This window comes from Schistocerca piceifrons, chromosome 4 (assembly GCF_021461385.2).
Source record: "Schistocerca piceifrons isolate TAMUIC-IGC-003096 chromosome 4, iqSchPice1.1, whole genome shotgun sequence".
In the NCBI taxonomy this organism is placed as follows: Eukaryota; Metazoa; Arthropoda; class Insecta; order Orthoptera; family Acrididae; genus Schistocerca; species Schistocerca piceifrons.
In genome coordinates this window covers 385,889,383-385,906,887 of record NC_060141.1, presented here as the reverse complement: position 1 = coordinate 385,906,887, position 17,505 = coordinate 385,889,383, and the positions used below count along the sequence as shown (strand labels likewise).

At 36.9% G+C, this 17,505-nt stretch overlaps 1 protein-coding gene across 1 annotated transcript in view; it reads right to left on the bottom strand.

Annotated features, from left to right (window-relative positions):
- LOC124795142 (centlein-like) overlaps nucleotides 1-17,505 on the bottom strand; it is a 551,801-nt gene that overhangs the window by 27,218 nt on the left and 507,078 nt on the right. The window contains exons 9-13 of the mRNA XM_047259020.1: nucleotides 16,724-16,875; nucleotides 16,053-16,266; nucleotides 9,909-10,110; nucleotides 4,991-5,089; nucleotides 1,556-1,706 (exon numbers count right to left, since the gene is read on the bottom strand). Of these exons, the coding sequence (XP_047114976.1) occupies nucleotides 1,556-1,706; nucleotides 4,991-5,089; nucleotides 9,909-10,110; nucleotides 16,053-16,266; nucleotides 16,724-16,875 (818 nt within the window). The remainder of the gene's footprint in view (nucleotides 1-1,555; nucleotides 1,707-4,990; nucleotides 5,090-9,908; nucleotides 10,111-16,052; nucleotides 16,267-16,723; nucleotides 16,876-17,505) is intronic.

The following is a 17,505-nucleotide window of genomic DNA, read 5'->3' as shown; positions in this document are numbered from 1 at the left end:
TTATTTTATATTGACATATGGTTTGAGTTGTGCTTAGTGCCACTACTGGCTATAGGTATAGCATGGCAATGTAAAAATTTTGGGTTTAAAATTTTTTTTTAAAATCCTGTAGTGTTAACATGTACAGAAGTACCATTCCAGTTGCTAGTCGTAATTACACCCTGTTACATGTTACATGCTGAGTATATTATTATTAAATTACATGTGAACACATGTAGCATATGACCATGCAGCACCCCCTACCGAGGGTGCTTCGCTGCTAGTTGACTTGTTTAGCATCAGTATACACTCTGCTTTTACGACTTCTTGTGTCGCAATTATAGTCATATGTTATTGGACACTTTCTTTGAGTTGTCAAGGCTGTACACCTGGTTGGTTAAGAAGGAGTTGAAGTTTGTGGTATGTAACTCATATGATCCAATCTCATTTTCTGTAATGTTGGGATGTGTTGAATGTGCTGTTCACTTATGTTTTGTACTTTTTTGTAACAGATGTCTGAAGATGGGTGTAATCTCGAAACGCGTAACATCTTCTTATAAAAGAGTCAATTGAACATCTCATGGGTTTATTGTGATTGTACAGCATTGGTTGCCAATTATTAACATAAAAATGATTGCAGGCCTCAGACAGGATATTATGTCCTGTATATCACACTGGATTGCACCTGCAAATTAGGCTAACAACTATTATGGTCACAGATTCATGTATTAAGTCTATGTTCACTGCTGTAGGTTCTTGTTTGAGTCATGGGATGACAACAAACTCTATAAATGCTTACATGGCAAAGAGTCTGTTATGTGTAGCTAGAATGGCGAGTCTCAGCTGTGAACGATATTCTGAAATGATACAAATCCTTTCAAAAGTTACTAAAGTTGCAATTTTTATTGCCAGCAGTTTATGCAGACATTAACAGCATTTGGTTGCAAAGATATTTTTTTCTTTATCTGTTCAAATTTAACGGGTTTAATATGAATGATTTATCTTTTTAATAATGTAAATAAATGTAATCTGTGATGTCAATAAATATAATATAATTGATGGGTATATTTTCATTTCTAATGTGACACTAAAAAACAATGAAATAGGACAAAAATATGAAACGTTTGGCTCTTCACAAATAAGCCATCAGAAAGTAATATAAAAATTGGCAAAAGAGAAGACCACTAAAACTGGCAGAAAATAATTTAAAAAAGCTTGTAAAAAATAACACCGAAATTAGCCACAAAATAAAATGCTCACTGTCCTTACATATGACATATTACTATCAGTACTATGTCTGAGCATAATTTTTTGCTAAATAAATGCAGTCTTTTTATTGTGTGCTTCCTCTCTCCTTAAGTTATAGAAAGCATACAGATATCAGTGTTTAGTGACTAAATTTTAATTTACTTTCGATCCAAATAACACATACACTAATGACAAGGCGTTCTTGGAAGATGTTATCTCAAAATCTATCAGACTTCCTTTATGTAAATACATTTTCACCTCAACTAACTCTGTTATTGCAGCAAGTGTATGCTAATAAAGAGGTAGAACACCTTAGTTGAATACTTACTGACTGCTGGCTCTTCTGTTCCACACGTGTGATTCTGAGCATTATTCAGCATTTGCTCAAGACTCACAATGTGTCTGTTAAGTGTTGCAGTTGTTGCCTTTTCGTGGTCTTTCTGAATCTGAATCTCTGCTCGCAGATCCCGCACAGTAGCCTGAAAACACAAATTTTTAAAAAAATGATAGTTTGGTTTCCTTTAAACATGTACCTAAAATATTTGAAAATACATTGAATACAGAAATATATATCCAATGTGTTATACTGCTTCGCAGTTAAACTAATCTAATGCAAAAAAAAAAAAAAATCAAGAGCTATTAAAATGTCAAATTGAAGCAAATACTATATATCATGCTGAATGATAGTACTGGTAAATCATTTAACTGTGAGTAAGGAATAGTGAATACACAAATTGAAACAAATGATGATGATAGGTTTTATAATGGAATACATACATCTACATTTAAATCTACATCTACATGGATACTCATAAAAAAAAAGAAAAAAATAATAAAATCACACTTCACTGCCTGACAAAGGGTTCATCGAATCAGCTTCACAATAATTCTCTATTATTCCACTCTCAAACAGTGCACGGAAAAAACGAACACCTATATCTGTCTGTGTGAGCTCTAATTTCCTTTATTTTATTATGATGATCATCTCTCCCTATTTAGGTTGGTGTCAACAAAATATTTTCGCATTTGGAGGAGAAAGTTGGTGCTTGAAATTTTGTGTCAAGATTCTGCCACAACAAAAAATGCCTTTGTTGTAATGGTATCCATCCCAAATCGTGTATCATGTCCATGACACTCTCTCCCCTACTTTGCAACAATACAACGTGTGCTGCTCTTCTTTGAACTTTCTCGATGTACTCTGTTAATTCTATCTGGTAAGGATCCCAGACCATGCAGCAGCACTCCAAAAGAGGACAGATAAGCATAGTGTAGGCAGCGTCTTTAGTAGATATACTATATTTTCTAAGTGTTCTGCCTGTAAAATGCAGTCCTTCCCCACAACGTTATCTACATGTTCTTTCCAATTTAAATTCTTTGTAATTGTAATTTCCAGGTATTTAGTTGAATTTGACTGATTTATCGTGTAACCAAAGTTGAATGGATTCTTTTAGCACTCATCTGGATGAGGGTCAACTGCTAGTTTTCGCACCATTCAGATATCTTTTCTAAATCATTTTGCAATTTGTTTTGATTGTCTGATGAGTTTACTAGATGATAAACAACAGCATCATCTTCAAACAACCTAAGACAGCTGCTCACATTGTCTCCTAAATCGTATATATAAGGAACAGCAGATGGCCTATAACACTACCTTGGGGAATGCCAGAAATCACTTCTGTTTTACCTGATGACTGTCCATCAAATGAATTGACAGGAAATCACGAATCCAGTCGCATAACTGAGACAATATTCCATAAGCACGCAATTTGATTACAAGCTGCTTACAAGGTACAGTATCAAAAGCCTTCTGGAAACCTAGAAATATGGAATCAACTTAAAATCCCTTGTCAGTAGTACTCAATACTTCATGTCAGTAAAGAGCTAGCTGTGTTTCACAAGAACGATGTTTTTCTAAATCCGTGTTGACTGTGTGCCAGTAGACTTCTCTTTGTCATAATTCATAATATTTGAACACAATACCTGTTCCAAAATCCTGCTGCATATTGATGATAAGGATATGGATCTGTAATGTAGTGGACTACTCCTACTATTTTTCTTGAGTATTGGTGTGACCTGTGCAACTTTCTAGGCTTTGAGTTTGAATCTTTTGGTGAGCGAGCAGTTGTGTATGATTGTTAAGTATGGAGTTATTGCATCAGCATATTCTGAAAGGAACCTAATTAGTATACAGGCTAGACCAGAAGACTTGTTTTTATTAAGTGATTTAAGTTGCTTCACTACTCTGAGGATATTGACTTCTAAGTTACTAATGTTGGCAGCTCTTCTTGGTTCAAATTCTGGAATATTTACTTTGTCTTCTTGGATGAATTCCAATTTGTATCACTGGAGGGCAACACCAGACAACAAACTAAAGTGATCAACTCGGGATTACAGAAGGGTTGATGGGGGTGAGGGGACTGTTGAGATGAGAAGAAGTGGGTGTCTTGAGTGTTTGAAACTGTAACAAAAGGTTTATGAAGAATCAGGATGGAATTTGATGTATTTTTCATAAAATGATTTCAGCTATGGTTGTTTGCTTGTGTTTTTTTGTTAAGGCAGTAAGCTGAAATTATAATTAACTTTTGAACATTAAATGTTGTTGGCATACTTACTAATGTAAAACAATGAAAAACTGTGAAAATGTAATTTTATTGTTGATGATATCAGGAGACAGCCATCTCCGTACTTTTCAAAACAAAAATGCAATGTCAATTGACTTAACAGTAAAAGTGCTTTCTATTGGATTAATTTTTCATATGCGTCTTTTAACACACTGAAAATTTCTAAATATGTCAGTGAGGAGTCAATAACCACTTGTTATAGGATGATGACTGACAGTTTATTGTAAGTAACAAATAATACTATTTCATCAGTTTTCCAAAGAAAATCATAATACAAAGAAAAGCATTTACGAATGTAGTCACTTGCATGAAGTTGTTGATGTATATTGTGTGTTGCACATGCCTTCATGTAGTTTAGTGACGTAACTGAATATGTTTCTGGAAGTTAGTAGGCCTACATAGTTTTGATTATATCAAGTGTATTTTTTTGTACTTTGCCATACTTAATTTTCTGTTCACTGGTTAAAAGTGAGAATTTTATTTTGTTATATATCTTATTTATACTGTTTGGCGGTGCCGATTGTCCTGGGTCCCTTTTTGTGATTGAAAGAAATATTTGCACAAAGTTAATTTTCAAGTGAGACTGCTCCATTATCAGGAATATTGGATTACTTTGGAGTGATGGAAGTTGGTTTTCAGAATTGTGTCTCTTGTAGGTCTACTGAAGCCTGTGTGGGAACAAACAGATGCCAAGTATTTAATCATGAACTATTGAAAGGATAATATCAAGAATCAGTCTTCTGGAAAATATTACAAGATCATAGATACAATCTCATCACGACAACACAGAGTTTACATGCAGGTTTAGAACTACTAAAACAAATTGAGACATTAATTTGTAATTAGTTATTTAATTTTATTTGTATATTATGATTGTAGAACAATTTTACCAGTTGTGAAACCATGAGTCAGTCTTATTCCCTACAATTTTTGTTTTCCATGTGTGATTCACATTTATTTGACATTAGTCAGAATAGGTTTTGTGCAGTATTTTTTAAAATTTGGGAGTCATTATAACCTAAAATAGGACATTTTCAAAGTCAATGTAGATTCAAGTACATTATTTTAATAATGAAAAGAAGAAGATGAAGTAGCAAACTCACAAATAAGTAAAACTAACAAATAATTTCATGGTTACTTACTTCAAGAGTTTCAACCTCTTCTCGCAGCTGCTCACATTCACAATTAATTTCATTCAGTTCATTGGTCACCTGCTGTAGTTTGGAATTTGATTCATTCACCTGCAGAATGGAAGCATGCACATCTGAACTAAATGCAAGAAGATTAAATTATTCGCTGTGCTCTTCTACAGCATACTATACTCTGTACAGAATTACTTTAGGATTGACAGCTACAAAGGAAGGGCGAGGCTTATGTGGAAGGCCTGGCACATGTTTTGCCAATCGCACAAGACATACAGTCACAGCAACTACACACAGTTGCCAAACCTTCACTCTCACTACTACACTTGGCACTTGTACTGTGTTCCGATTCCAGGCAGTTTTCTGTCCCATGTGTTTGTTCAATGTAATTTGTTTTACTTCCTATTATGGCAGTGGGAGCTGTAATTTATTTTGTTGTTACTGCTATTTGTTGTGCAATAAAGACAAGTTAATTATAAAGATAGAAATCTGTTTCTCATACTAAAACCATATGGCACTCACTTGGTTTTTGATGGGTGAAGGGAGCATTATGTATCACATTTAATGCCAGTTATCTTGTGTTATAATAGATCACTGACTGAGTTCTAGTTTGCAGCAGATGAAAATTTAATTTATTCTTAAAATTTCAGTCACATAGTGTGATCATTTATCTTTAATAACAAAAAAGTATCTTGCTTGTCAAAAATTCAATACCGTCATCAATAAATAAATTTTCGTTCATTTCTGTACACCATCTTAAAAAATTTACTGTTATAAACAAAACTGAAATGAGAATATTGTGCATCACTTCCATAAACACTGATGCCACTTCCATCTTTGTACACTGAATGGTTTGCAAATTTGAGCGAGTTGAATGAAGTATTAGATTACACACTAGTTATGCGTGGATTGTGGCAACTCTGTTCCACGCCTCCATGTGCGCCTGCCAAAGTGTCATTCCTAAGGTAATTTTGAATAGAGTATAGTCTGTGAGATTAACTGTTAATGAAACATACATGTGTCTTTTCCCTAGTGTAATTATAACCATTTTGTACATGCAATCCAAGTTATTAGATTATCATGCAAATCATGTTTTCTCTCTAAAGAAGTGAAGGAGAATTACATTTCAAGTACCATCTAAGAATACTAAGACGCAAATCACATTTATAAATCGTCTCAAGTTAAAAAAGCTATGAACTATTATTACTACAGTGCACTAGTGATCATGGTAAATAACAGTGAGGTGAAATGTATATTAATCTACTACAAGGTTTTTTAATTATCATGGCAGTTGAAAGATAAGACTTGATGTGTGTGTTGTAATGGAACTGTCAAATAGACCTCATTTTGTTATATTATACACTAAAGTTGTGTTAGAAAGCAATTTGCTTAATATAATACTAGGTTAGGCATTGTGATCAATAATCAATATTGAAATTTTATGTTCTTTGTAGCTTGTGACCATGATCTTTGGTCTACATCAGATTTTTGGCCACTGTAGTTTTGCCGCAGTTGTGTTGTTTTTCGAGTTTTGGCAATAAATATGTATTTTTGTTACAAATAAAATGTGGAATACTGCATCATGATTTCAGTAGCCCAGTGATAATTAAAAAACCCGCACCTTTTCTTGGACCCAGAGCAGCAAAGGAATCATCGTCTAGACAATGAGAAGCCACATGGACAACGCAGACTCTGCAGCATCAACAAAGGAGACAACATGGCCGTCTCTACCAAAGTACTATACAGCCATCAGCCACACTGTAACGGTGTCCTTGTTGAGATAACCTTTCCAGCACAGTAGAGTGGATTCATGACAGTGTGGAAATAAAGCACTGATATGGTTTTGTAGAATTCTCAATTAATTTTCAATAGCTTTCATGGCATCGAACAAAATTGCTCCTACTCTTCATAATTGCAGCAAAAGTTGCAAACTGATTCCAGTTTAAATTAATAAAATACAGCTTGTCCCTGTTTTCCACTAGCTTCTGGGACAGAGCTTTTGCCTGATGAGAGAGAAAATTGACAGTTATTCTAATCACATATGTAACTGGGGATGAGAACCAGGTAATTTAGCTTTTGGTTACAGTGACATTGTGTAGTAAAGGGCTCAAACAATGGAAAATCCAGGATGGAATGTAACAGTATTAGAGAAGGAAAAGTTGCCACTCACCATATAGTGGAGGTGCTGAGTTGCAGATAAGCACAACAAAAAGATTCACACAATTATAGCTTTCAGCCATTAACACCTTTGTCAACAATAGACACACATACACACACATGCACACTCATGAAAACACAACTCGCGCACACGACTGCAGTCTCAGGTAACTGAAACCATACTGCATTGTGTGTGTGTGTGTGTGTGTGTGTGTGTGTCTATTGTTGACAGAGGCCTTAATGTCCAAAGCTATAATTGTGTGTATCTTTTTGTTGTGCCTATCTGCGACTCAGCATCTCCACTATGTAGTGAGTGGCAACTTGTCCTTCTCTAATATTGTGTAATAAAGGACATTGATTTTTTGTTCTTGATAGGTAGATGAGTACCAGGCCCAATATTGAATCTTTTTCATGGTTTTAATTACAGGTCCACATTCTACCACCTTTAAAACTGTCAAATAACTCCCTGACTTGTTGACAGAAACCTACTGAAAAAACAAACCACCATCTTTTCCCCCTTCATGCTGTTTATGAAGTTTTTTCTCACAATAAATTCTGTGTTTAATTCTTATCAGCCTTAATAGGCCTGAACATGAGGCCACTTTTTGTGCTTTTTACTCCTCACTGATAATCTGATGATGGAGAATAGTTTCATAAGCTGTCACCACTTTAATTAACTTTTATGATACTGAAGAATGATTTTGTGTGACTATATTCACAGCTCTCAATAACAAATCATCGCACTGTGTAATCAGTGTTTCCCAGCGCACTGGTCTGTACAATATCAGTTTCAGATGCTGCATTGTAACCTGTGCCATGTGCCACTCCACGCCTTCCAATAGTAGCCTCCCTTGAATTTTGTTTGCATGAAGCTTATCTCTAGCACATCATTTTGTTCCACAACACTCCCTACCTCAACCTCAACTTTTAAAATCTGTTTGTATATATTGTTATTTTTCTTGAATGTTTCGTCTCCCACTGAGTACTCAATACTACTAGTGCACTGTTTCCTCAGTGAAGTCCATCCATTAATCTAACCCAGAATATCTATTCCAATTACTTATTTGAGCACAGACATTTAATATGTAAGTCAGAGATAGATGCACAGACAGAATCTGCAAAAAAAAAAAAAAATAAAACAAACATGACCATGACTGGGATGTTTGTTGGTGCTAAAACAGGTTCCTAGTGGCATGACATTTTCATAACTGCAGGTACATGGCTGTTTTCCATGAACAGAAGTAGATGACACAGTTCTCTGTCAGGATAACAATGAAATGACCATCTGTAGTTTATTTATTGCGATACAAAAAAAAGCTTTGAACAAGTATTAAGTTGGAATAGTTCCTCAGATGTTAAAAATCACGCAACACAATATAGCTTTAAGAATTCTGGCATAATTTTCCATTTTCACATATTATCACATCATTCTATCCATTATCACACATGATGTTCGAAATTGAGCACAACCATAAAAGAACATTGGTAACAGATGAATACTTGTGATTTAAAAATGAATTGGGTAAAGGAAAAACTGAATTCACTGAGACATTTTTATATGGAGGGCAGTCGAAAACAGCAACCTCAGAAATCATAAAAAGTGTATTGTCAGTTACCGGTTGGTACAGATTACTAATGTCTGTGAGATGTTTGGCAATAGTGACTCTAGGAGATAATGAAAAATAGTATAAACCTTTGTTCATATTTTTCTACCACAATTAAGTAGCATAAAGTGTTAAAGAAGCAGACGTGTGATCTTGTGAATGTAGACTTTCACAGAACATACTACTGATAAAAAGCTATTGGGTTGAAAGCTGAGTGTCATTGTTGAGATACCATGATGTTTCAACAAATGTCATATTCATCATCTTCTGGTGAAGTGGTGAGAGATTGCAGATGTCCATATATTTATATACAAGGGATAGCAGTCCCCTCCACGTAGATACAGGCATCAGCAACTTGTGTGGTCAGTGGGTGGGTAGTGGGTTGGGAGGCAAAGTGATCGGACAGTTCTTGGATCTCTGCATGGGCATCCTTGATCTGTCTCACATGCTGGCCACTGCTGTACACAACTTCTGCATGTAGCTGCCCACATGTGTTTCCACACTAAACTTAGTTGATAACCTTCATCCCTTTAAGCTCTATTTATTCCTTTATTATGTTGTCCCAATAGTATAGCAACCTGGTACTCTCAAGAACGCCCTTGATCAGATTTCAGCACAGCCTCTGGCCTATCCCAACCCCTCTGCTGCTGGCTACTAAAGACCCTGGTGCCACATCGAGGTGGAAGGGCAGCAGACTGACTTACAAATAGAAATTCTACAGTATTTCAACACTGCCACCAAACTGGAAACTCAGGAGCTTTTTCATTACATGTGATTTTAGTGAAATAGGTTACTTCTGCTCAGAACTAGCTGATGGCATATCTACTTGCAACAATGAATAAGTCACAGAATGCCTTATCATGCTTGAGTTTTAATCCTGCTAGATAGCTATACATAAGAATAATTTTTATAGCATAGTTCTAACAACAATGCAGTAAAAGCACAACTTCAAATTAACAGCCTAAAGCAATCCAAGACTTATAGTGAGGAAGAGATGAGCATAATAATACATACACAGTAACCAGGCTGTGACCAATTATGGCAAACTTCACTTGGAGATCCATTGACAATAAGTGAAATATTTGTTCTGAGTGTCAGCCATAGAGTGGCATATGACAAAAAGTTGCCTACAGGACATTTGCACATAGCATACCTACCTCATTTTGGAAACGCAACTCTGCAGCAGCAAGTGCATCACGCATTTGATCGTGCAATTGCCTAGATGTTCGCAGCTCTGGCCGAAGCACGTCATCCACCTCTGCCTGCAGCTGCTGCAATGATGCATCTGCTGCTGAAACTGCCTCCAGCAACTGTGACACCTGCCTCCGCAATCGCGTCCGCTCCATCTGAAGTGATTCCCTGTACAGAAGCTTAAAATGTAATAAATGCTAGAAACACATAGGCCGCGTAAATACTTTCTCTTCACCTTCCAAGTGTAAGTCATACCTGCATATAGTTTGAAAATACACCTGCAGTGATGAGTATTCCCTCTCCAAATATGCTAAGAGTCTCACTGAGGTCGTCACAGACTGGAATTTACCCACCACAAGTTGTCCAGGAACAGATATCCCTTGGCTTGCCTCCCCTGTCACCTACCATCTGTCAGTGGCCACACTGGAGTGTACAACTTGTGATTAAGTATCACCCAGGACTGGAGCAACTGATTCCCTTTCTCTGTCAGGGTTTTGAGTACCTCTTGTCATGCTTCTGAAATAAGAAGTATTCTACCCACTGCTCCCACAGTGATAGGCCTGTTCCAACCCCATCCAACCCATGCACTATACTATCCTTTACCCCCACAGCTCATATCCCTGTGAAAGACCTAGGTACAAGGCCTGTCTTCACATATTATTGATCTCTGTAAGAGGCTTAGCTCTGCTACCTATGCTTTACGGGTTGTCACTACATGTGTTGAACCTAACACTGCAAAAGTGGCATATTATGGCTATTTTCATTGTCTCATTGAGTACAGAATTATTTTTTGGGGCAACCAGCCATTAGCAAGGAAAGTGTTCATTGCACAGAAGTGAGCTTTAAGAATTATATGTGGATTGCGCCCAAGAGACTCTTGTAGAAATAGTGTTCGTAATCTTAAAATATACACAACTGCATGCCAATATATTTTTTCTCTCATATGTTTTGTTTGTAAAAGTATAGATATATTTCAATCGAACAGTAATTATCATGAGCATAACACATGGAAGAAGAATGACATACGCAGTGAACTCAGAAATTTGAGCCTGGCACAAAAGGGTGTCCACTACACTGGAGCAAAACTCTTCAATGCTCTTCCTCCCGAAATAAAGACAAAGATTCACAACAATAGTGAGTTTAAGAAAGCTCTAAAAATATTTTTGCTAGAAAAAGTTTTTTACAGTCTAGATGAATTTTTAACTAAATAAATTGTAATATTTTAATATTATATAATACGAGTTGACATAATGCCACTATGAATTTTATTTAACCTGAGCTCTGTAACTGTGTGTGCTCCGTATCTGTTTTCTGTAGTGTTTTAATGATTCTAAGAAAATATGTATTTTCTTTTTCTATATTGCTGCCCAAAGAATTTACTGTATAAATTTTTATATAATTATGTACTCAAATTTCTGTATATGCTATAAGATTATCAGATTGTATTTGTAAAAAACTGACTCGTTCCACGTCCTTGTGTATCCAACACAGTTGGACCTATGGAACACGAAATAAATCAAATCAAATCAAATCAAATCAAATCATCCTCCCACTGCCACCTACACGAGTCCTGTGACAGGCATTACTATACCATCAAAGGCAGGGCCACCTGTGAAAGCACCCATTTGGTCTACCAAATTAACTGCAGTCACTATGTGGTATTTTATGTAGGCATGACCACTGACAAGCTGCCTGTTCACATAAATGACCACTGCATTGCCAAACTGTGGTTCAGAGATAGCTGGATCATCCAATTGCTGACCATATTGCACAACATGATCTGCTTCACTTTAAGGACAGCTTCACAGTCCTTGCCATCTGTTTCTACAGTAGCTTTTCTTAACTGCACAGGTGGGAACCCTACAGTACATCTTTCATTCCTGGTACCTCCCCCCCCCCCCCCCCCCACCCCCCCGATCACAATCTTCACCAGTTCCTGTCCTCCATCTGCTTCTATGCCACTGCCTGCTTCACCTTGAACCTTACACAAGCTCTCTATCCTCAAGCAAATGTACATGCATAGTTCTTTTCACTTCTGCTTCTCTTTTGTCCCTCTCCCCTCCACCCAACTGGCACAGCCTCTCAGTACTGCACCATACAGCTCATCATCCTGTCCCTATCTCATCTTTGCACACTCCCACTGCACTACAGCAATTTCTCTCACTCCTATTGTGCTATCCCTCTCCCTTCTCACCCAGCACATCTTCTGTATGCCCCATACCCCTCCCAATTGATATTGCCTCTCACTGCAGTCAGGGCTTGGTTCCCATATGCAACAGAGGCCATGAATATGTGACTGTGCATGTATGAATGTGTGCACGTTTTTGTAAATCTGAAGGAGGACACTGTCTGGTAGGTTAATCTAGTTTTAAATGTTCTGTCTACTACACAACACTTTCCCTATGTGGTGAGTAGCACACTGTCCTAATTCATACTGTTGTTATTCCATCCCTAATTTTCCACTGTTTGATTTAACGACCTGAGTATCACAGTACATGGTCCTGTATATTGTATAACACATATTTTGCTTGTTGTATAGAAAAACTGAACAATTGTGATTTATCAATAGTGTACACCATTAACCAGTTACACTGAAAAACCCAAGAGATTGTGACTTATTCTTTAACAATCCAAAATTTACAATCTGTAGTTTCACATGACCATTTTCAGACAATAGAAAGTTCAGGTTGGAATATTAACAACACTGTGAAAAGGACAGATTGCTACTCACCATAAAGATGACATGTTAAGTCGGTGAAGGAAGTCGTTGGTATCTTTGATGTGGGCAGCTGAATCTCGGGCAATAAATTGGTATCTTTGATGTTTAGGAAGTAGTTAGTAAGGTGTATGAGGAATGAGGTAGTAGGTGTTAGGATATAGTTAGTGTCATGGGCTTAGCCTCCCCCCATCAGAAGCTGGGCCACCTGTGAAAGCAGCTATGTGATATACTAGCATTCATTGTTCAACATTTTATATTGGCATGACTACCAACCAGGTGCCCATAGGATGAATGGCTGCCACCAGACTGTAACCAAGAGAAAAGTGGACCATCCTAAGGCACACATGCACCTGTACATAACATGCTTGATTTCAATGGCTGCTTCACAACACAGGCCATCCAGGTCCTTCCTTCCACCACAAGTTTTTCTGAACTGTGCAGGTGGGAGCTATCCTTACAACACATTCTCTGCTACCAAAATCATCCTAGCCTCAACCTACAGTTACATAGTTTCCCACACCCTCCACCCAACTGTTTCACCCCTTCTCTCCTGTTATCTCCTAACAATTTTCCTCCACTCACTCGCATTATGTGCTGCTATTGGCTAGTGCTTCCATTGGTCTTTTCCCCTTCTCTACTCCTAATCTTACCACTGCCCCATCTTTTGCCCACCCTCTCTCCCTCTCCCGCAGCCTCCAGACACTGTTCGTGTCAGGCCTTTCATGCCACTTCTAGTCTCTGCATGCCAGGCAGCACCAATTCCTATTCACCAACCTGTACCCTGCTATCCCTCCTCCTTCCCAATACCACCCCAGATTATCACTCCTATTCAACATGTGTCTGTCGCAGTCTGGCTGGAGTGGCTGAAGGTAGCGGTGATGTGTGTATGAGTGTCCTCCTCTTTTCCGAAGAAGGCTTTGGCTGAAAGCTAATATGTAACATTCTTTCTATGATGTCTATCTGCAACTCAACTTCTCACCTTTACGGTGAGTAGCAATCTGTTCTTTTTGTGATATTGTTTGTATGACTATTTTGCATCTTGAAAATAACTTACCTCTATTACTTAGACTTTAACACTTCTAAAAGCTTATAAAGGTATAATCAAATTTCTCGGTACTACTAGTAGTGGTATTACAAATTAAAATCACTTTCCATTATCTAGTGACACCAAACAAATTTTAACTCATACCAGAGCGGATAGGAAGTCTTCATGGTGGACAATTTTCAGATGCATATGCCAAGATAAAGAGTGTCAGTACTAATTGAAAAGTCAAAAATGATAAAGTGCCACAGGCATATGCATATGAAGTGTGTCAATGTGAAACCACTATTCAAGAAGGAAATAAAACTGATGCTTCAAACTACTGCCCAATTTCCCTTTTGACGTGCTTCTCCAATATTCTCGAGAAATCTATACATAAGAGAATTGTGGAACATTTGAACATCCACAAAGCTCTTACCCATTGTCAGTTTGGATTCCAAAGAGACCTACCAACTAATGATGCTATATTTTCTTCACCAATACTGTTTTAGAAGCACTGAACAATAGACTGGCTCCAGTTGGTATATTTTGTGATTTAATCAAAGCCTTCAAGTGTGCGAGCAATGAAACCCTCCTTTCGAAAGCAATATATTATAAGTGACATAGTGGGGAATGTGGTTTCGATTGTACCTGACTGATAGAAAGCAGAGGGTATTGCCTAATCGTGGAGGTAGCACAAGAGCTTCATCTGATTTGGAAACAGTAAGTACAGAAGTGCTGTGCTGGGCCTCTTGCCCTTTCTTATTTTTATTAATGACCTCCCACTTCATGCAAAAGCTACAAGTAAATTTACTATCTTTGCAGATGGTACACCTCTTTTAGTTTAAAAAATACCTCACAATGACGTTGCAACATATGCCAACTTTGTGCTCCATGATCTCAAAACAGTACATTCATTTTTGTGGATCTAAGGAAGTTCATGAGGACATAAGTCTAAGCTGTAATGATCAAGATATACAGCAAGTTTTTTCCTTCAAAATACGTTGGTTTCCATGTCGACCATAAACTAAACTTGCCATATTCTGGACTTGAGAAAAAGACTTAGTTCAGCAACTTATGCTCTATGTATTATAGCAGCAACTGCTACAATACTAGAGCAACCAACCAATGGTAAATAAAGTATTTGTCACTCAGAAAAGAGCAATCAAAATTCTGAGAGGAGTTAGCAGAAATAATTCATGCAGAAATCTTTTTAAAATACATAAAATATTAACAATGACCTCACAATACAGTGTATCCCTTTATTGTTTTTTAATTAAGAACCTCCCCATGCAGAAAACCAATAGCTCATTTATAACTGCAACACAAGATCAAAACACAACTCGCATGCTGATAGAAAAAACTTGAGTCTAGTACAAAAGTGGTGTACACTACTCAAGCATGGAGCTGTATAATACACTTCAATTCGACATAAAAAATCTTACCAGCGTAATGCCACAGTTTGAAAGTAAATTAAAAGATTATCTTGTGGAAAACACTTTTTACTCTATTAACAAATTCTTTAATATAAACATTTCTATGCTGCAACTTAAGTATGACACATTGTACTTGAAATATTTGCTTTTGCCACAATAGCCTATGTTCACACAAAAATTTTCACTCAGGCTTATGAAATACTTCAGTTGTATCAAATTTGCAGCTTGCAATGTGGCACAATTGTAATTCATTATTTTTGTTCACTGTAAGAAACGCCTAAGCTTGTAATTATTCGCATATTTTATTCCTATACACATATTAGAATTTGTATCAGTTAGCATCTGCAAATACTGTTCTCATGTATCATTATGACTCGTTCTCTATCCATGTAGTTCTCTTCTATACTGGATCAATGGAACATGAATAAATAATAAAATAGAATAACTTTTCTATTATCATTGGTAAAGGGATACAAATACTAATGAAAATCCGGAAACATATTGCCTTGTAAGTGGACTTCAAACACTGAGGTGCATGAGACCCTGCATCTTTTTTCTGAGTATTGATTTTTCAAATGTTATACCATTTTCTGTGAAGAACTTTACTATCTTCTGTAGATCACACAAAATATTTGATGCAATCGGGGTCAACATCATGGATATGTATCACAAGAAGCAAACCCAGAGAATCACATATAAGAATGAAAAATGGAATCTCACAACAACATCCTCTTCAAAACTTGAATATGCAAACTTCTGGTTGGCAATAACTTGTGTTAACTACAAGGTAACATGATAAGTTGAGGTTAAGTATGTTCTTAAAAATTATCATTTGCAAGCAATCTTAGTTTTAGCCACTGAGAAGATACGGAACAGACAACGCAATTTGTTGACTGTTCAATACAGTAAAGATTGCAAAGAAACCAGCACCCACCTATCTGCCTCTGCAGTGCGTAGCTGCTCTTCTGTGTCATGCAGCCTCTGCTCGGCTTGCTGTAGCTGCTCCTCACGCTGCTGTAGCTGATCATGACAGTGCCGAAGCTCCCTCTCATGCTGCTGCTCCAACTCACTCCAAACTTCATCTGCACACCGCATCACATTCTCATGTTCCACTTGCAGCCGCTCGCAGCATTTACAGCTTGCTGATTCTGTAGAAGAGTATCATACTTTATCATAAAATACAAGCAGATCTCAATTTTTTTATTTACTAATTCTTGTATTATGATTGTATACAGGCCTGGCCCAAGAAAATTTTTCTGCACAAGCAACTTAGCATTTGGCAGTCCCTTTCACCTACACCATTAATGTGAGATGTCCAGTGGTAGTAATTGGTCTCATTTGTGTTTGGTCATACGACACAAAACACTTACCTGGATAAACTGAAGCTATTTTATTTTTCTTTGTAGTTGTGTACGTTCAATAAATTTGTGTATGGTGATATTCTGCAGTTAAGTTTTTCTGTAAGCTCAACACGTTGTGACAGTATTTGTCTACGTTTTCATAACATTTGTCTGGTTAGTATTTTAGATGCAACTAGAATGATTTTATAGCTCTGTGTTATTATTACAACTATCTCTTTTACAGTAGGTACAAGTATGTACTAACCATCAGCAGTGGCGACAGGCTGTGGTGTGAACGTGAGGCTGCGCTGTGTGTTTGGACTGGTAGCTTGAAGTACACGCCACAGTGCCCAGGCTAATGCTGCAGGCATCCAGAGACGCAGTAGCCTTTGCTCCTCTTGTCGTCGGGATTCTAACCTGCAAGCAAAGCTCTTTTATTTTGCCATACATCTCTCTATATAAACGCAGTTTACCTATTCTGAAGTGGGAAAAGGGGTGGACATGTAAATGAAACTGCACAAATCTGATCAGGGAAGGATCCCTTTTTCCCTCTGGTAATATTCATTATTTGAATTTCAACATTTGAAAGATTGTTATTAATTTTTCTTTACATAATCTACATTTTCTATGAGCTTTTACATGTCCTTTCACTATCATAGAAAGAGTTGCTGATTGGAATAAATCAAATTGAATGGTGTGAAAACCAAACTACATATGTGAAGTAAAACTTTACAGTGATCTGCTCAGTCCAGTAGAAAAAGAACAAGTAAGTTGACAATCTGATGATTAAATATTAAAGAGATTATCTTATATGCACTGAAACTTCCACTACTTAGAAGTATGTTTAGTGATATTAATCTTCCTAGGAGTAAAAACTGTGCAACAGCAGAACACAAATCCAGATTATTGCATTTTAATTGCACTAATATATAAATTAACTCATCTAAGATCACTTACAGTTTCAGTTTGCCAGCATTTTTCACATGCAGTTTCAAACTCTGTGATCGATTTCTCCAAACACTCTACAAATGCAAGAAATTTTCAGCT